The 20,163-nt window shown below is 41.8% G+C and overlaps 1 protein-coding gene across 2 annotated transcripts; it reads left to right on the top strand.

Moving 5' to 3' along the window:
- Positions 1 to 12,291: 12,291 nt before the first annotated feature.
- Positions 12,292 to 19,938, top strand: LOC114028809 (ribonuclease pancreatic-like). Of its 2 annotated transcripts, none has more exons than XM_027843107.1 (3): positions 12,292 to 12,310; positions 17,687 to 17,763; positions 19,127 to 19,938. In XM_027843107.1, exon 3 carries the CDS (start codon positions 19,156 to 19,158, stop codon positions 19,606 to 19,608), a length of 453 nt encoding a protein of 150 aa, XP_027698908.1. In that variant the 5' UTR covers positions 12,292 to 12,310; positions 17,687 to 17,763; positions 19,127 to 19,155; the 3' UTR covers positions 19,609 to 19,938. The 2 variants fall into 2 exon arrangements, with proteins under 2 accessions (XP_027698908.1, XP_027698909.1); XM_027843108.1 differs by having other exon boundaries at positions 12,294 to 12,310; positions 19,131 to 19,938.
- The last annotated feature ends 225 nt before the right edge of the window (positions 19,939 to 20,163 follow it).

Here is a 20,163-nt window from a genome sequence, read left to right as displayed (position 1 = left end):
CATCAAAGAGAAAGATATTGAGTTTCATGCTCCTCTGTGCCAAAAAGTGATGAGAAATTCCCTCACAGAGCTTCCTTTAGAATAAGACTTATCAGTAGCCAGGACCTTGGTTAACTCTAATAGCTTCATGAAATTTAATCTGGTATCTTCTGAATGAGATTTTTGCTGGTGATTGCTCAAGTTGAAACTTGAACAACCTGTCTATTCTAATTTACCTCTTACCCCAACAACACGTAGCCAGGAATCACTCCTGTCTCTGCTCCAAATCCCAGGGGGTTTCTCTTTGTCTTCCTCATTTAGAAGATATGTTAGCTTATGGCACCTGGTTATCATGGCACCTGTGTCTTCTATGACAAAGCCATTCCATTCTATGGAGTTTCAGGTGGTGACTCCTCAGCAGGATTAATTCCGTCACGTGTTTCCCTCATTTCTGCTTCCATTCAGATAACTTCAATCTGCCAGTCACTGATGAGTAATGCTGGGTCATTTTGGTGCATGTTCCAAATCTCATTGAAGTCATCATCCTTTTGTGACAACAGCTGCTTGCTCTCTGGCTCTCCTATTAGAGTGGAAGCCCCTTGAAGGCATGAGTAATCTCAGTATTGACATAGATAGCCTTCCTACAGTACAGAGCTCCAGATACTGGAACCAATTACTGACTGGATGACTTGTTCTTAAGTTCATTTACTGATCTAAAAGCCCTGTTGGCGGATTTATCTGGTATTGCTTCGCATGGTACAGTATCATATCCTAGTGTTCTTCTGGACCTTTCTTCAAAATCCTTCAGATCAGGGGTTTTTAACCTGAGACCTGCAAACTTATTTTTTAAAAAAATATTTTTATAACTTTTTTGATATAATTGGTTTATTTTATAATCCTATATATGTTTTATGCATTTAAAAACATTACTCCAAGAAGAGATTTATGGGATTCTTGAGATTGTCACAAAGATTAATTATGATAGTTAAAAATAACAGCTTAGATTTTACAACTACTTAAGATTTGCAAAACACTTTGCAAATGTTATTTCATTTTGTCCTCACAATAAGATGGGGAGGTAGGTGTTATTATTATTTCCATTTAACAGATGAGGAAACTGAGGCAGAGAGAGGTCAAGTGACTTGCCCAGCTAATAAGTATTTGAATTCATATTTGAACTTAGGTCTTGCTCACTCCGAATCTAGCACTTAATCCCTGCACTACCTAGCTACATAAATATAAAAAATGTTTACTTTTACTAAGGTCTTGGTCATATATTTTCTCTTCAGTAGAATTGAATTTCCTCAGAAAAGAGGTATTAAACCTTGCTTTAGACAATAAAGTCAGAACCTGTTCTCAAGTATTTGTCCTCATTTAATTATTATAAATAAATCCATGCTGATATCTTATATTTCATAATCTTATAGCTTTGCAAGTAAGGCTTAAAGTAATGTTCAATTACTAGTCAATAAAAGTTTTTATATCCAGTAAATCAGAGATTTATGTGTTTCAAAGAACATGCAAAGAATCAGTCTTTATTGCAATAACAATGGACAAATGAAAATCAAACAGATAAAGAGTTAAAACTTTTCCCCATCTGTTCTGGGTTGGCTTGACTCTAGTCAGTCCTCTGGTAGTTTAGGTTTGAGTTTACAGCAAAGTAGGGACATTTGTAGGTTGTTCAACAGCTAACAAAAACAGATTGGTTGTAGCAGGGAAAGAATATTCATTCTATAAGGATATGCAGTAAGGACACCTTTAGTTGATTCCCCTCAATGAAATTCCCCTGGCTCTGAGTTGCCCACCCTCCTCCATCAGACTGAAGCCCTCATAGTTGTTTTCTTCAGGTCACCCTCATGTGACCTGGAAGTTACATGAACTGCCTGAGCCTTAGCCCTCTGAGCCAATCAAGCGTAAAGGAAGATCTCAATACTTTCTAAGAAAAAACTAGCCCAACCTACATGAGGGTGAGGGTTAGACCATTGCTCCTATCCCACCATTATTACTCTCTCTTCAGCACTTTGCCCTCCCTCTAAGCCCCTTGGAATCAATTTGTCGTAGTTTCTGCCTCTACTTGAAATGAGAATGTGACAAAACCCAGTTTCAGATCTTTTCCCCCCAACTACCGCAGCCACTGCAAGAGTACTCTTACTAGGGCCTTAATCATGTATTTTCTCTTCAGTAGAATTGCATTTCCTCAGAAAATAGACACAAAACTTCCATCATGTGTAATGGGACATAGCATAGCATAGTGATAGAGAGTTGATCTCAGAGTCAGAAAGATTTTGGGTTCAACTACTTTCTCTGATATTTGCTTGCTGTGGGACCCTTGGTCACTCAGTTGATGTCTTGCTGCCCCAGGCAATTCTTTAAGACCCTACAGACCAGATCAGGTTCTGATCTGCATGGGTAAAGTGTGAGAGAAATGACTATTAATAACCAATGATTTGGGAGATCCAGAGCTCCCTCTTTTCTATAGTCCTCATTTCAAAGATCAGTCTCTTGAAGGACATTACTGATGATGAGATTGAATTAATTCTCCTCAGACTTTGTCAGACCCCACCCAACCTTACAAGGAATTTAATCTAAGATGCAGAAACCCGTTCCATTCTACTCAGGTTTGAGTGGGGAAAAATTTTTTTATTAGATTGACTAAAGCAGGGGGTAGCTTGGGTGTAGAAAATAGTCTCTTTGTCCAAGAGTGACATGATGTCACTCTCTCAGCCCCTCATTGGAGTGAGCCCACTTCTCCATAACTTTCATTCTCTCATTAATTGTTTCTTCCAAGGGCATATAAACTGTGAGCTCACCACCATGAGAGGTCTTTGGCATTTGAGAAAACAACTGACCCCTTTCATTAATAAAATGGTAGCATTATTAATAAAATGACTAATTACCTAGAAATTGTGTCTCTTAAACTTTCTAAATGTCACAAGTTAGTTTCTTTATCTGGAGTTTCTTATATTAATAAAATCACTGTTCTGGTCCAGAAGAATGAATATACAATGAATTATTCTAGTTTATGAGGATGACAAAGGTAAACAGGAAAAGGGCCTTGCTCTCAAGGAGTTTATAGTCTAGTAAAGTTATTCATTGTTGGGCCACTCATCTTGAGTATGGCAAAGGTTTCTATTGCCACAGGTGAGAGGGTGCATAAGAATGCAAAGTACAATATATACTTTGTGTTTACACAAAGTTCAACTTTATCCAATTTGTGCCATGTCTTCCATAAATATCCTAAAATCAGGTTGCCACTGGTTCCCATATCAGAGACTAGTTTGTCTCAGTCCTAAGTGTCTTCTCTCCTTGAATCTCTGAAAAGTCTCTATTCTCCTTTTAGCTTTGCCCTATTTCCATAACAGGCCCACGCTTTGACCAAACTCCTAAGAAGTAAACCTCTCTGGTTCCCTAGTTCCTAAAACCAGTTTGAAGGCCTAGAGGGCAGCCTAAGAGGAATTCTCTTGAGGTTACAGGTACCAGAACTCTATTCCTGCCTCCAACTTCTGTATAACACCCTTTCTACTCAACTTTTTTTAAAAAATGCTTTTTTATTATGAATTTAATAATTATCAACCCTGTTTATGTATACTTTCAAAACTTATTTTTGTTTTCTTCTGCATAGGTTTGAAATATTTTATTGATGATCTTTCTTTTATTTTTGTATCATTACTACTGTATTCATACCACCCACCTCCCTCTTCATTCCACCAATTGAATCGAAACTATTCCATTATGAATGAGTACAGTCAAGCAAACTAAATCACTATATTAGCTACATCTAAACATGTATGCCTCATTCTTCAATTCTAGACCAGCACCTTTTAGTTAAGAGGTGAATGGCATGTATCATCAAGTCTTCTGAAGCCATGGTTGATCATTCAGTGCATTGAGCCCATATCTGTTATCTTTTAAAGTTGTTTTCCTTCACATTATTCTGGGCATTGTGTAATCTTAATCAAACTCTTCTGGTCTCTTATACTAACTGTTCTCTCCTTCCCACTCTTACCCCCTACTTTCCTCTTCTTGATCAGCTCTGATCAGAGCCAATCTTTCTTCAATATGAGTTTGGAACATTATGGTACACTGTAGTAGAAAGAGAATTGGGCTTCCTGATTCTGTGATCTTGGTTAAGATATTTAACTTCAGAGGGGCCCAGTTTTCTCCTCTATGAAATGAGGATAATAACATTTTGATTGTCCACCCCCACAGAGCTGTGAGGATCATATAAGACAACATATGATATTTGCATTCATATTCAAAGTTTTTTTGATACTACCTATTTTATGGTTTAAAGTTGCTATTGTCGTTTGGCCGTGTCTGACTCTTTGCAGCCCCAGTTGGGGTTTTCTTGGCAGAGATACTAGAGTGGTTTGCCATTTCCTTCTCCAGCTCATTTTACAGATGAGGAAACTGAGGTAAACAGGGTTAGGTGAGTTGTCCAGGGTCACACAGGTAATTAGTGTCTGAGGTCATATTTGAACTTGGGAAGCTATCTTTCTGACTTCAGGTCTGGCACTCTATCCCCTATACCACCTAGCTGCCCATGGTTTAGAATACCATATGAATATTGGGTCTTAATAAGAATACCCAGAACGTAACATCCTAACCAAAGGTATATATAGTCAAGTGCTTCAGTGGATAGAGTGTTGGGCCTAGAGTCAGGAAGACCTGAGTTCAAACCTGACCTCAGACATTTTACTAGTTGTGTGTCTCTGGGCAAGTCATTTATCTTCTTCCTACCTCAGTTTCCTCAACTGTAAAATGAGTATAATAATAGCATCTACCTCTTAGGGTTATTGTGAGGATCAAATGAAATATTTGTAAAGTGCTAAGTATTGTGCCTGGCATTTAATTAATGCTTCCTTCCTTCTAAAAAGGCAAATGAACAGCAGGAAGTCACAAGGAATAAGCACTTTAGCTGTAATGAATGTGAAGTTAGCCCTACAGGTCATGCTCTATGGCACTGCTATTCTAGGCATTGCCTCCACAAAGACCCTAACCCACAAGGCCCGTGTTGTCAACTTTCTCATTGTCACTTCTCCACGAAGGAATGTGAAAACGTGATTGAAAGGAGCTCATAGGTTGCACTATCGAGGGAGACATCCTCCCCCAATTCCCTCATTTTCCCAGTTTTGAGTCATCTTCCTTACTCTTCTCAAATCTAGTGGTCATATGCCTCTGTGACTGGCCTATCATTCCCAGGTGTTGTCTTACTCACTCCTCATTTGCACCAGCCCTGATATCCATTTAAGAAGTTGTTACTACAGAAGGTTAACCAGGCTGCTAGCTGGGTAACTTCACACCAGATGGAAGAACACAACAACTGGGGTAAGTCCGCCATGATGATGATGATGATAATGATGGCGATAAAATGGGATAAAAGAATATGGATTAGTTAGGCTGAAGCAGAGAAAGGTTTTGCAGCTAAGTGGCATAGAGTAGATAGAGCTCTGCACTTGAAGTCAAGAAAATCTGAGTTCAAATCCTGTTTTAGATACTTATTAGCTGTGTGACCCTGGGCAAGTTACTTAACCTTTCTCAGCTTCAGTAACATCTAGCTCCCTGGGTTGTTGTGAGGATTAAATGAGATAATATTCGTAAGGTACTTTATAAATACTGAATGTTTTATAAATGTTAGCTATTATTGTAGAGGAAGCATGGCCTATTTGATAATGAATAAAGTGTGGGACTTTAACGTCAGATAATCCTGGATTTGAATCCTTTGACTTTCTCTCAATCCCAGTTTCCTCATCTATAAAATGGGGACTAATAGTAGCACCTACCTTAGAAGGTTGTGAGGATCAAGTAAAATAATAAAGTATATTGCTTTATATAAATGTTGTTGTTTAGTTGTGTCCAACTCTTCATGACCCCATTTGGGGTTTTCTTGGCAAAGATACTGGAATGGTTTGACATTTCCGTCTCCAGCTCATCACTCTATCCACTGAAGCACCCAGCTACACTTATATAAATGTTAACTTTTGCTATAAGGAAGTTTTGCCTGGGCTAACAGTCAATTTATCTCCATTCTCCCCACAAATCATTCAAAGGAAATAAACTTAATTTGAAAAGTTGAGATTTAGGTTAGTTATAAGAAAGAATTTTCTGAGAGACAAGAGTTGATCCAAAGGAATTAGGAACTAAGGCCAGTGGGAAATAAAGCCACTGGTACTGATGGGAGCCCACTCTCCTCCACCCCTCAATATCACTGGGCTAAGAGCAATAGATGGGATTGGGGAGCAGTTTGAAGCCAAATTGCTGTTTCTCCCTCCTTCTCTTTCATATTCCAACCAACCAGACGAAAAAGCAACTAAACAGTTGTAGCTAAAAAGAAATTTTGGTTGCAAAGAAGATCTTGACGATGTCTTCATAAAATGCATTTCAGGAAACTGAACTCTTCCACCTAGTAGAGGAGTGATTCATAGGAGTGGGAGGTATTGAAAGAAAAAAGTCATGGGCTCATATTGTGTCCCAAGATTATAGAGTGAGAAGACTTTAGAGATCATGAAAAGCAGTGTGAGATACCGGATAGGGTATTGCACTGGGAGTCAGAAAATCCTAGGTTCAAATCTTTAGTCCGAATGCTTACTAGCTACATGACCCTGAGCAGTCAGTTAACCGCTCTGGACCTCAGATACCTCCACTGTAAAACAAGACTAAAGCCCCTCCTAGCTCTAAAACTTAGGAGTTTATGATCATCTCATTTGAATCCTTAATTTTATAGAAAAGAACATCGTGGTCCAGAGAGGCCAAGAACTTATCAAAAGTAGCAAAGTCACTACTATGACCCTATTGGCCCCCATTTGTTGTGTGTGGAGGGGGTGGGGGGGGGGCTGAATCACCAGGCTGGTCATCCTTTATTGCTCTGCTTCTACTCTTTTTTTTTTTTTTGGTGAGGCAATCAGGGTTAAGCCTAAGGTCACACAGCTAGTTAAGTGTCAAGTGTCTGAGGTCACATTTGAACTCAGGTCCTCCTGACTCCAGGGCCGGGGCTCTATCCATTTTCCTCCCAGCTGCCCTTCTGTTTCTACTCTTCAGACGTCACCACTATATTCTTCTTCAATTCTCCTTCCTTCCCCCACCCTCTCCAGCTCCCTTTTGTGTACTGTCTTTCCTCACTAGAATGTAAGCTCCTTGAGGACAGGGACTGTCTTTTTGTTTACATTTGGATCCCCAGTGCTTAGCACAGTATCTGGCACAAAGTGCTTGGTAAATGCTTATTGCTTGCCTGTTGTTCCCTGTTTTGACTGCAGGTCTTTCCATTATATCATGATTGGTGCAGGGGTGCTTTCTAGGTCTCACCTTTCCTTCCTCCCTTACTTCCCTTCCAACTCTCTCTTGCTGCTGCATATTGGACATCATGCTGACTTCAAGGTACTAGAAAGTTCCCCTGTGGTTCTTCCAGGAGATAAATTCCTCTGGTACAAGGAAACAATGGATCAAAAGAAAACTGATATGCTTACAGCTAGGACCTGATAAACAGCTGGCAAAAAAGAAATGGTTGGTGTTTCAATAGAAGCTGTAAATAAGAAAGGAAATAGAACTTTGGGGGGACCAGGAGAGGTGAATTCAGTCTGAAATGGAAATAGAAACAGTACAGAACTAAAAATAGCATATAGACTTGCCACATAGTCCAATAAGTTGAAATCAGGTTGAACTCAGGACAGAGGAATCTAGACTAAAGGAGACTCAGTAAGACTTATCACCTAAGAAGGACAGAGCTGGACTCTATTCTCCTGTAATTCTCTAATAATATAAGGTTTGTATCCTCAAATTTCCTATCATCTGTATTAAAATGGCATCAGTGTTCTCGTGCTTAATAGCCTCAGAATGTATTGCTTTATAGCTGACTGAAGAGGGGAAAATAGGTAAGAGGGTCTAGAAGAGGAAGCCCTATCTTTCTGAGCTTCTAACCATAGGAAGGCAACAATGACAGGAGTTGTTTGAAGGTTGACAAGGAGGACCTTGAGGAGTAAGAGGAAAGAAGCAGTGGGTGAGTACAGTGGCAGTTTGGAGGAAAGGGACTGGTTGGGCCCTTTCATTGAATAGGCATTATGGAGAGGCTATAGCTATCCCTGGAACACTCAGGGACCTCATAGGCAATCCCCAACTCTTATCCTGTGTTCTCTTTCTCTCTCTCCTTTTACCTTGCTAGTGGAAACTCATGGCTCCAGTGAGAACCTGCTCTGCTGCTGATTCTAATGCTGCCACTGCTTGGCTACTAGGGCTGTGGTTGGCCCAGCCCTCCTTTGGGGACTGCAGGTCAGAGAAGTCCAGGCAGCAACATGTGACCAATGACAAGAAATCTGTGCCTCACTGGGGGAAATGATACTGCAGTGTCATAATCAAGAATGGTACCATAAGAGACCAATGCAAGGCGAAGAGTACTTTTCTCTATGGCAGAGCAGGGACCATGGAGTGTAAGATCCCCATCCGTGTTCACTACAACAAGAGGAAGAGGTGCCAGCTGAGTAAATAGGCTTTCAGACAGACCTGTTGCCCACTACACCAGGTGCCAAGACAATTAACCAAATGGAAATCCACAAGCTCCCCTAAGAGAGGCAAGAGCCCAGTGGCTCAAGATGGGAAACCAGAGGTCCTTGTGCACTTTGAACCATAATCTCTCCCTGCAGAGCTCTGCCTCAGCATTATAGGGCCTTACACAGGTCTCCATTACTCTACTCTCCAGCTCCCCATCCCGAAACTTGCCAGCACTAATAATAGTGTAATATGATAACATAACAAAAATTCCTTCAGGGTTCAAACCATTGTCTATGCCATGGGTTGTGGCAAAGCAGGGAAATGCCAGATGTGGTGATGTACAGTAAAGATTTTATGTGCCCTGGGACCATCATGGTAGCTGTGAAACCATGGCAGGAAACCTGAAATAACTGGTGAGCTGGGTTCTGGTAATATCATTGATTGGGTTAATTGAGTCCATGCAATGCAAATTGATTGCATTATTTGACTCTAGAGTCAAAGAAATAGTCTGGGAGGCATAGGGGCATAGTAGGTTGGCTGTACTCAGAGTTCTGGTGATCAGCTTGACACAGAGGACAGCAGAGCAGGACAAATGACCTCCTTTGTGCTCTCATACCACTAGATAAACTGGAATGGCAAAGAAATATCAATACCTCACCTATTGGTAAAACTTTATTGCATATAGTGCTGACCATAAAAGTGGACAAATCACATATTTGCCTGAAATAGACTGAAGAAATGAATGCTTTCATGATGCACCAATACCACATCATATTAGAACTGGAAACATCTTACCATTAATAGGCAATAGATCTTATCAGTTATTGTTCCTATTTGTTTGCTTTATATTAGGGTAACTTGCACCAGGCCATGATCTCTTGGACCCATGATCTCAGGACCCAGATCTCTTGATTCCTAGTCGAGGCCTGTTTCCACCAAGATGGAAATCAGTAACATCTCCCTTTTTGGGGAACAAATTGGGGTGTCACATTCTTTCCATGGTCATGCTTTCTGGGGACTTTCCTCTACTAAGTTGGGGAATCTACCATGTCTGGAACACGTGACAAATAAACTACATGACAAACAAATAAGCTATGTGACAAATAAGACTATGGCTAGGGGGGGTGTGTGTGTGTGTGTGTGTGTGTGTGTGTGTGTGTGTGTGTGTTTGTGTGTGTTCAATTAATGCCTTCTGGTCTCCTAAATTTGTTCTCAGGATTTCCTGTAGAAGCTGCAACACAAGAAAGGAAGTAAGGAACAAATGAATGAAGCATTTGTTAAGCTTTTACTATGTGCCAGGCACTGTGCTAAACTTTCCAAATATTATCTCCTTCAATTTTCACAACCAGTGGTCTCAAACTCAAATAAAAATGGGACTACTAAACCCTGTGCTGCATATTGACTTAGAAAACCACATATTAACATTTTCTATGTTTTATTGTATTTTTATTTACTATGTTAAATATTTCCCAGTTGCATTTTAATCTGGCTCTGTCCCACTTAGGAGTATTGCTATTGCAAGTCTCCTCTGCTCACAACCCTGGGAGGTAAGTGCCATTATTATCCCCACTTTATAGTTGAAGAAATTGAGGCAGAGAGGAATTAGATGATTTGTCTAGGATCACATAGTTAGTGTCTGAGACCAGAATTGAACTTGGGTCTTCCTGACTCCAGGCCCATCTCTCTATCCATTTTGCCTCTATCATTGGATATATCCATTATATAATCCATCCATTTGATATATTCCCTTTGTAGTGACCATAACGAACATGGTGAGGTATATGGGGTATTAAGGGAGGATAAGCATCGCTGGTCAGAGGGCTTACTGAGCCCTTCTCAGGACTGGCCATCTACCTTTGGCATCCACCAGTCACCCAACTCTCACATATGACTCCAAGAAGCCATAGCATGTGCAGCATCCACACTTCTGTGAAACCTTCTCAGCAGTTGGCTAAACCAGGTTGGGGGTAACTGACAGGCCCCAAACCCCTTTGGTGAGTTAGGGGGCTGTCTACCCCAAGCATGTGAAGACTTCCCCCCACACGGAATGGGTGAGAACAATTTGTTCCCATGGCCATGAAGGCAGCTAGAGCAGGTACTGCGGAACACTTGGAGCTTGGTCAGATATCAAAGACACCCAGGTCATCCACTGCATCCTAGGCTATCACCAGTCATCCCGACTTTTGTCTAGTCACCGGACTTCAATGACTCTGGAAGAAAGAGTGAAGCTGGTGACTTTGTGTGATTCTTCTTCATTTAAATCCAATTCACTGTGCAAGTCAAGATATCATTCTGCGATGTCATTGATCCTTTTCCAAAATGAAGGACAAACAACAATAAACATTGCCTGAAATGGTGGTGGGAAGGCTGCTTTTTACCCATCTCCCCAATTCTGAGCAAGAGGATTGGAATCTGGACCTAGACCTGCTCTTCTTTTTGAAAAGTAGCCTCGGTAAGAAGGTAAGCCAAGCCTAGGGTCATAAAGGTAAATAGCAGAGGCAAGCGTTGAACCCATATCCTCTGAATGCAAATCCAGTGCTCTTTCCACTACATTAAAGATATGACATTTGTAATGAAAGACCAGCCCAGGTCCCTAACCCCCTTCCCCAGATCCATGAGAAAGAACAGAAGTCAGATCCTCTATCATATTTTTTTTCACCATACCTCAGACAAGGAGGCCATCTAGATCTGGCAATAGGTCCCCAGTTAACTTGGCATCCTGACTCCCCATTGCCTACTCCTCACTCTTTGACCCAGCTGTTTTCTTTCACATTGAGAGCCTTGTCAATAATTAACAAGGCAGGAAAGATTGGGTATCATATATGGGATAGGGCAAGGGGGCTACCTCCTTGGATAATGAGAGGCACTGGTAAATTAAGGTGATTGCACAAGAATCAGAGGTGGGGACCCTGCGGCCTTGAGGCCACATATGGATCTCTAGTTCTTCTGTAGAAGACTGCACTTGAGAGCAGCCCTTGAAGACCTATAGGGTCATATGTGGTCTCAAGGCTGTAGGTTCCCTACTCCTGGGTTAGGTCTCTGAGGCCCCTTCCAGCCATAAATCTTTGATCCCACAATCCCATTAGTATTGACATATACCCTGATGAATCTAGGATACCACATCACTCTACTCAGGGGTCAGCTGAGTCTTCTGCTGTGGTAGATTGTGAGGGACTGTCTATGTTGGCAGCTACCAGGTGGGCGTTGTGGCAAGATTGGGGTAGAATCTGGGTATTTGGAAGTCGAGGCAGGGGCTGTGGTAGGTGGAGTCATGGTGAACTGGGATGGGCTAGGTACGGAGAAGCCCTGAGGCAGTGGGCAGTGCTATGTGAGATAATCTGGGTGCAAGGAAGTAGCCGGAGCTTGTGCTCCTGAGGCAAAGGGCGGTGCCACGTGGGAGTGGGATGGCAGAGGACTGAGTCCCTTTGCTTAGTCCCCTCCCTATATGCAACGTCAACCCCAGACGCCTCCTTCCTGTGTCCTTCCTGACTTCCTAGGTCACGTACTCTGTCTATGCACTAATCCCAGATGCCTCCTTCCTGTATCCGGTCCTAGCCTCCTACGTCACTCCCTCTCCCTTGGTGTGCTAAACTCAGACAGCCTCTTCTGGCATCTGACCCTACAATCATTGGCTAGTAAGCGGGGCTGGGGAGGAGGGGCTAAGTAGGTACTTAGGAACGAGCGTGGTCAGATCACGCGCTCTCTTGGCTCCTGCTCCGTTGCTCTGGCCTTCCTGCTTGGCCTTGCTGTGATGGCTTGCTGTGATGGCCTCTGAATAAAGCTCTGGTGTTGGCGCCTCCCGATGGTTCGTCTCTGTGTGTTTATCCGGTTGAGGACCGAAGACTGATGAGTGAGTATGACTCTGGCAGCCTGCTCCTTATAGGAGGAGTGTTCGGCGCGGCCGGTACAGTAGATCCCAGACATCCAAGTCTCACAGTCTTTGAATCAGAAGTGATGATGCTGCCAACCTCTGACACCACTTGAGGACCCAAATGGCAGAGGCTTAAGGGTTTATTTATCTAGCTAGCTGAGACGCCTAGACCAGACTTTGCTCTTGAGGCTGAGTGATAAGGGGTGGGGGGTGGGGGTGTCAAGGAGAAGGTGTTAGGATCAAGGAGAGGTCAGGGTTGTAAAACCTACTTTGTTGACATTACCTGTTATGTAATCTCACCTGTAAAGAAAGTAAGCATCTAATCTGAAGACTGGAGATTTCTTGTAGCCCAAATCCAAGAGTCTGGACTTTTGTTGACCTCTCTAAATCTTGCTTCCTGAGGGAGCTATTATAGTATACTGTAGTGTGAAGAAAGGAACTTGGAATCCCAAGAACTGAGTTGGAATCCTTCTCTGCCACTTACACTTGGGTGACTCTGGGCATCATTTTTCCACTCAGAGTCTCATTTTCTTCAACTATAAAATAAGGGAGTTGGACTAACAGAAGTGTCTAACATATCTCCCCACTGGCATGGCAGCAGCAACATTAGATTAAAATGTAATTGGGAAATATTTAACAAAATAAATAAAAATACAATAGAAGATAGATACTATTTATATGTCGTTTTCTAGGTCAGTATGAAGCCAGCAGGTATCCTCATGTAGGGTTTAGTGGCCTTCTTTTTATTTGAGTTTGGCACCACTGAGTTAAATGACCTACCTCTAGGGTCCCTTCTAGGTGAGTCTGTGAATCTCAGAACCTGAACTCAGGCTTTCTAGGTATTCTAGGCTATTCTAAGCTGGACTGCAACCCTAGACTTCACTGTTCCTCATCTGTTTGCAACTGAACTCTTTTGCCTCTCTTCCTTCCCTGGTCTCACACTCTGATGCCCAAATCAGAAAACCAACCTTGAGAGTGAGATTTTAGGAAGTGCCATCTGGTCTCTGCTTCCTCCTTCCTACAATTAGGACAACAACAGGGAGAACACACTACAGTAGCCATTTGCTGTCTGTACCTGAAATTCTTTTAAAGAGTGGTCAAAGTCTTTCATTCTTGGATTAGAGAGAAGGCTCAAACACCCGTAAGATGGAAACATTTATATTAAGGCCTGTATGACTGACAGCAGACCTTTTCTTAAGTTGGGAATCCTGGTTAGGATGAGGAGAAGAGGCCCTGACAGCCTAAAGTGATACAGGGGCACTAGGTTCTAAGAACTGGAAGGTCCTTAGGAGGTCAAAGTACATAGAAAGAAGGGAGAGGAAGGGTTGGAAGGCAAGTTGCACCTACTTCAAAAGTTTGCCTAAGGCAAGGCTCCTCATGCAGGAACACACACACATACACACACACATATCAGTCGTTTCCGATTCTTTGTGACCTCATTTGAGGTTTTCTTGGCAACACTACTGGAGTGGTTTGACATTTCCTTCTCCAGTTCATTTTACAGATGGAGAAACTGAGGCAAACAGGGTTAAGTAACTTGCCCAGGGTCACACAGCTAGGAAGTGTCTGAGGCCAGATTTGAACTCAGAAAGATGAGTCTTCCTGACTCCAGGCCCAGCACTCTATCCACCACCTAAGTACCCATAATCTTCTCTATTTCCAACTGCTTAGAACCCAAGGTCTTTGTTAGTGGCTGAAACCAAAAAGAAGTGAAAGAGAACAGCTGCAGTGGAGTGAGCCTCTGATAGGGAAATCTCGCTATCTCTTGGCCGTCTACTTGACCCTGCAATGACCTGTATTATTAACTTTGCTTTGGACATAGGGTTGATTAGCTAAAAAGTGTGGAAGAAGGCATGGAAGAATTAAGCTGGACACATGAAAGGAGAGAACTTGTCTAGGTGTGATGCTTTCTATAGCTTTCTGGATTCCTTGCTCCCCTTTTTTAAACTCAAATAATCAACTTTTAAACATTGATCTTCCTACTTCATCCCTATTAGTCCATTTTCTCACCTGCCCCAAATTCTTTCTAGAGTTTGTTTCCCTTCACCTCCCTATGCTCTTTTCAGAGTGAGAAAACATTGAAAGCCTGGAAATTTAGCTTTGTGGCCTAGAATTATGAGAAATTTCCTAGTCTACCTCATGAAGATCTTCTGGCCCTATCAATAGCCTCTAAAAAATGATTTATTAATGCATTTTTATAACCAAGTAATTTTCCCCAAATTCTCTCCATTATAGACGATTGAGGGGCCGTTGAGGTTTGTAGCTAAGAGTAAAGAAATATCAAACATTTTCTTGCTGGAAGGTATTGATAACGTCTGGAATTTGTATGAAAGGATCTAAGTCTAGGTGCATAGCTCTTTTGGCTTCATCTGACTCTCTTATTTGTCTTGCAGCCAGAAGCATTACAGGGGCCTCAGGAAATCCTTTTGTTATGTGGAGTCCTTGGAGTAGTTTGAGGGGATTCAAACTGATAATCAGGGATCTGACAAGAGATAAAAGGAATTTTCTAGTCTCAAATCAAATAATTGCCTTGGTCCAGAGATTGAGTGAGGGCCATGGAAAGTCAGTAAAAAGAATAGGGTTACTCAACACTCAAAAGTTTCTGCTGATTTTGATTGGTCACCTTGCAGAGTACAGCTATCATGGCCTGAGGTTATGTGAACAAAACTTTAATGCACAAGTTTCAAGGAAGAGGTTTGCTAGATACTACAGACAGCGAAGGGTATTGGAGAGTTTGAACAGCTGAAGACCAGCAGATAGTAGCTGGGGGCAGTTTAATTTCTAGAATGTTCTTCCTCACCTCTACATCCTAACAGAGTCCCTTACTTTCTTCAAAGCTCAGCTCATGTTACCTTCTGTATGAATGCTATTCTGATCTACCTCTTCGTTGGTGCTCCTTCCTGCCCCTCCCCTTCCCTAAATCATGTTGTATTTACTTGATATCCATGTTGCATTTACTCAGATAAGTTTATGTTATTTCCCCCAATGGAATGTAAACTTCAAAAAGGCAGGAGCTGTTTCATTTTCGTCCCAATGCCTGGCACATAGTAGGTCTGTTGAATGAATGAATGACAATTTCAGAGCTACATCCAAATGCTCATAGTGAAATAAAAACTGGGTAAGTCATGGGAAGATATTAGCTCCTAACTATGTACACACAGCCTTCTTGGGGAACTGTGATCACCTTTCCCCATTATAACCATACACAGTCATAAAGCTGACACTGGGTAATTTTTTGAAGCTTGGCCCCTGTTCCTATGGAAAGAAAAGAGACATTGGCCTAGGTACTATGAGGAAATAATCTATTCATAGATCATTCACACACATACACACACACACACAGCTGCGACTATGGGGAAGTGCACACCAATGGAGAATTAAGAAAATTACCCCACCCCATGGGTATGAAGATCTCATTCTATTTCTACCAGACTGCTGGGAAATGACCCAGGTGTGCAGCTGGAAGGCTTAATAGAATGGAGGAAGGCAGGATTTTAGAGCTGGAATTGGAAAGATCATCTAGTCTTCATTTTACAAATGAGGAAAGCAAGACCCAAAGCGGCTAAGTAGCTTGTCTAAGCTAGTATTAAATAGTAAGTAGTAGAGTCAGTATTCGAACACAGCATTTCCAACTCCAAATCCAGGAAACTTTACCAGTTCATGTTTAAAATAATAATAATAATGATATGTAAGACTCATATAGCTTTCATCATCACACAGATTCCTGCTTAAATCAGAAACATGGACCTTTCTTTTTAAGCTCACACTCTTCCTTCACCAACCCATACACATTTTCTCTACCTATTTTGTGATTCCTTTACCTTTTTCAAGGCTGTATTTGATGTTTATTTTGACCTAATTCCCCATATAAAATCTCCACTAAAGCCCCACTCAGTGGCTCATCTTATCATGGAGATGACCATAGCTTTGAGAAGGTTAGGTCATAAGAGTGAAAATGTAGGCAAGACCAAATGGATCAAAGAACAGGTCCAGGGACGGATGGTGTGTTGAATTGTTTGAAATTGACCTTAGCTAAATCCTGAGAGGTCATCACTAGAAAGTCGTTCAATCGGGAAGGGAGACCTTGCTTAGGTGCGGGATGGGTCAGAGGTGCTATTTATTATCTTTTGGACTCCATTCACTCCTGTCTCCTCCCTTCCTTCTTAAATTTTCCTCCTCCCCAATGAGCAACATCTAGACATTTGGTCCTGGGGACAACCTAAAGTCGACGATTTTTTTTTTTCAGCTAAAGCAACTTGAACAAGCATCTGATAAGGTATTATATAGATTGTCATCTGTGTCAGTGGAAGTGTATCTAAATCAAAGATATAATGAATCTTTTGAAGCATTGTTATGATTCGAGCTATAATGTGCTTGGCTGCTGGCATAAGAACGTAGGCCATACCCCCTTGGTATTTCCCTATGGTTGACCTTGGCAAGCCTCTACCAAAGAAGGATCTTTGCTACATCTGCTTATTTATTGCCAACCACAGGCAAATGGATGTGTAGGGGAAAGAGTGATGGATTTGAAATCAGAGGGTATGGTTTCTATTTCCTATTTGTTTTTTAATGAGGCAATTGGGGTTAAGTGACTTGCCCAGAGTCACACAGCTAGTGAGTGTTATGTGTCTGAAGCTGGGTTTGAACTCAGGTCCTCCTGACTTCAGGGACAGTACTCTATCCACTGAGCCCACCTAGCTGCCCCCATTTACTACTTTCTTTGCAAGTCAATTAATATCTCTGCCTTTCAGTTTCTTCAACTATAAAATGACAGTTAGGCTAGATGAACTCAAAGATCCCTTCTGTCTCTAAATCTCTGATCCTATATGGTTCTCAAGTACCTTCCTTGGGAAAAGATTATAGTTTAAAAAAAAATGAAAAGCATTGATAATTTTTTAAAAAGAAAGTAAATAATAATAATAAACTGAAATAATACTTGCCAGAAACAAAGAAATAAGCAAAAACACCTTCCAGAAGACCAGACTAGAACAAACACCCAAAGAATTACATGTAGATTCTGACTATAGAAGACACAAAGAAAGAGAAATAGAGTTTCCTCTTAAGATTATCAGATTTTATTTCCTATTTATCTATCTCCCCCAATCCCTCTCCCAACAGACAAAAGCCAAACTGATAGCAAAAAGCTAATCAGTGTAGATGAGATTTTTAGACTTTGCTCCATTACTATAAACTTTAGGGTCTGATTTCTGTGAAGGGACAGATCTGTCAAGACTGCAATAATGAGAAAGGTTCTATTAACTCCTCCCTGAATCTGGGCCTGCCATGCTCCTCCCTCTCCTCCTTCCCAGGGTGCCAACTCACTCCCCCTTTTTTTTTTTTTGTATCTTAAATAAGACCTGCCTTCGATGGGGAGAGGGAAGTGAACTGGGACAAATACTCATTTCAAACCAGAGACTGAACAAAAATTAAAGGTAAGTAAGGCACTGGATACTTTCTAAAGGTAGTCTCTGAGGACTCAGAAGTAAAGAATATCAGGGATAGGGTATACTAGGAGAAGGCTGAATATGAAACTTAATGCCAGACAGAAGAGAGAGAAAGAAGAAAAGGGAGCAGCCTGTTGAGAACAGATTTTACCTTCAAGAGTGGGGAAGGGGAGTAATCAAGTTAGAGGGGATGTATCTTTCTTTGGAATACAGTGAAACTGATTCATGTTACTGATGACCAGGATTAGTCTCTATGATATAGAATACTTGGGATATGTCGGGCCCACTCATGGCATTTAGATGGTGCAAGTCGGAGGCTGTTGATTTGACCTGTGCTATATGCACGTGCAAAAAGAGAAATATCATCATATACTAGAGAGAGAGCCAGCCTGAGAGTCAAGGAGACCTGGTTTCAAGATCTACCACTGACACATAATGGCTGTGGGACCCTGAGAAAGTAACTTAACCTCTCTGTGCCCAAGGAAGCTCTCTAAGAGAGTAACCTACAGGGCAGGTGCTGACACAAATTGGTAGAGGGAATTTCCTCTCTGAGAGTTCCCAAGAGACTTTTAGAATGCACAAATGGGTCATCTCTTTTCTGTGATACACACACACACACACACACACACACACACACTCTCACTCACTCACTCCAAATGGATTCATAGAATCACAGAGCTAGAAGAGATTTTAGAATTCATCTAGTCAGGGGCAGCTAGGTGGCACAATGGATAGAACAAGGGCCCTGGATTCAGGAGGTCCTGAGTTCAAATCCAGATGCAGACACTTGATGCTTAACTAGCTGTGTGACCCTGGGCAAATCGCTTAACCCCGATTACCTCAATTAAAAAAAAAAGGTTAGAATTCATCTAGTCCAACCCCTTCATTTTACTTATCATCTTGTCCTACAAATAAACTTATTCATGAGGAATATACATATATGTGTGTGTGTGTATACATGTATGTACATACACACATATTTATTAAATTGGGTCCCACTATCCCAAGGAATTATGATTGGGGATAATTTACCCTGGATAGTGAAACAAGTTGTAGGGAGAGGAGAAAAAGGGGTATGGCAGGGGTTGTCTTTCAAGCAATGAGTTTCATACACTGACTGACTACTGGTGTCAGAGACCATCTTAGAGAGCCATCTAGCCTACCCCCCTCATTCTACACATAAGGAAACTGATCTTGTCTGATGAGGCTGGAGGAAGGGCTGTTCTTCAAGGAAAAGACAGTTAGGCTAGAGCCAGTTGGCCAGGAGAGTTGGTTTGCAGTTTAAACATGGGACTGGGATTTTCATTCCAAGGTGAAAAATTCTTCCTCAATATTTCCCCCTCTTTCCTAGGTAGGCTTCTGTTGGTAAGTGAGGCCACTATGGCTCTGAAGAGTTCCCATATGGTACTTGTCCTACTGGGGTTGTTCCTAGTAGGGCTGGCCCAGTTATCAGCTGGCAAAGAGTCTGCTGCAAAGAAGTTTCAGCGGCAGCACATGGACCCAGAGCACTTGACCACCAATAACACCCAGTACTGCAATCTTATGATGAAGGCCCGGAACATGACAAAAGGGATATGCAAGCCTGTCAATACTTTCATACACGAGCCTAAGGAAATAGTCGATGCTGTCTGCCAGGAGGCTAACATCACCTGCAAGAATGGGCAGCCCAATTGTCACCAGAGTAGTTTGCCTCTGAACCTCACCCACTGCCGTCAGACTGGAGCCTCCAAATACCCTAACTGCCAATATCGAGCTTCCTATCTAACTAAACAAATCATTGTGGCCTGTGAGGGGAAAGTCTATGTGCCTGTGCACTTTGATGCTTATGTGTAGGATCAGGTCTGATTTTGGAGAAAAGGGAATCCCTCCATGCTCTATATATGGCTTTATTGCCCTCACTACTTCTTCTTGCTTGACAAAGTGCCTGAAATAGCACCTTCCTCTTCCGCCATCCCTTTGCACTTCCTACCACTGGTGCATACCTTTCCTCAAGCCTTTAGTCTCTGGGACCAGACTGTGAGTGGGTATTGCTCCAAGCCTCCCCTCCACTTTGGGGATATGTTTTGTGTGTGTACACAGAGGAAAGTATGAAAGTCCCAGATGTTATGCCGCTTCACAGCTATTCTCAATAAAACATACCTGGTCCCAGGTGAAATTGCTAAAGCTGTGTCTATGTCCATTCTTTTTTTTTTTTTAAGTTACTTTCCTTTAGGGGATGAGAACTAGAGCTTTCATTGCATATTGTGACCAATGGTCATAGCCTCATAGATGTAGAGCCAAAACACACTTCAAAGTATATTTAACCCAACTTCATTATTTTATAGATGAAGACAGTGAGGATGGGGGAAGACAAATGCCTTGCCAAAGTCATACAGGTAGTAAGCATCA

The sequence above is a fragment of the Vombatus ursinus genome, unplaced genomic scaffold, assembly GCF_900497805.2.
Source record: "Vombatus ursinus unplaced genomic scaffold, bare-nosed wombat genome assembly UNPS02014894.1, whole genome shotgun sequence".
Taxonomy (NCBI): Eukaryota; Metazoa; Chordata; class Mammalia; order Diprotodontia; family Vombatidae; genus Vombatus; species Vombatus ursinus.
Note: the sequence above shows the minus strand (reverse complement) of the source record. Positions and strands in the feature narration are given on the sequence as shown.

Excerpts from the sequence above, each read along its gene's own strand:
- LOC114028809 (XM_027843107.1), top strand. The coding sequence starts at position 19,156 with ATGGCTCTGAAGAGTTCCCATATGGTACTTGTCCTACTGGGGTTGTTC.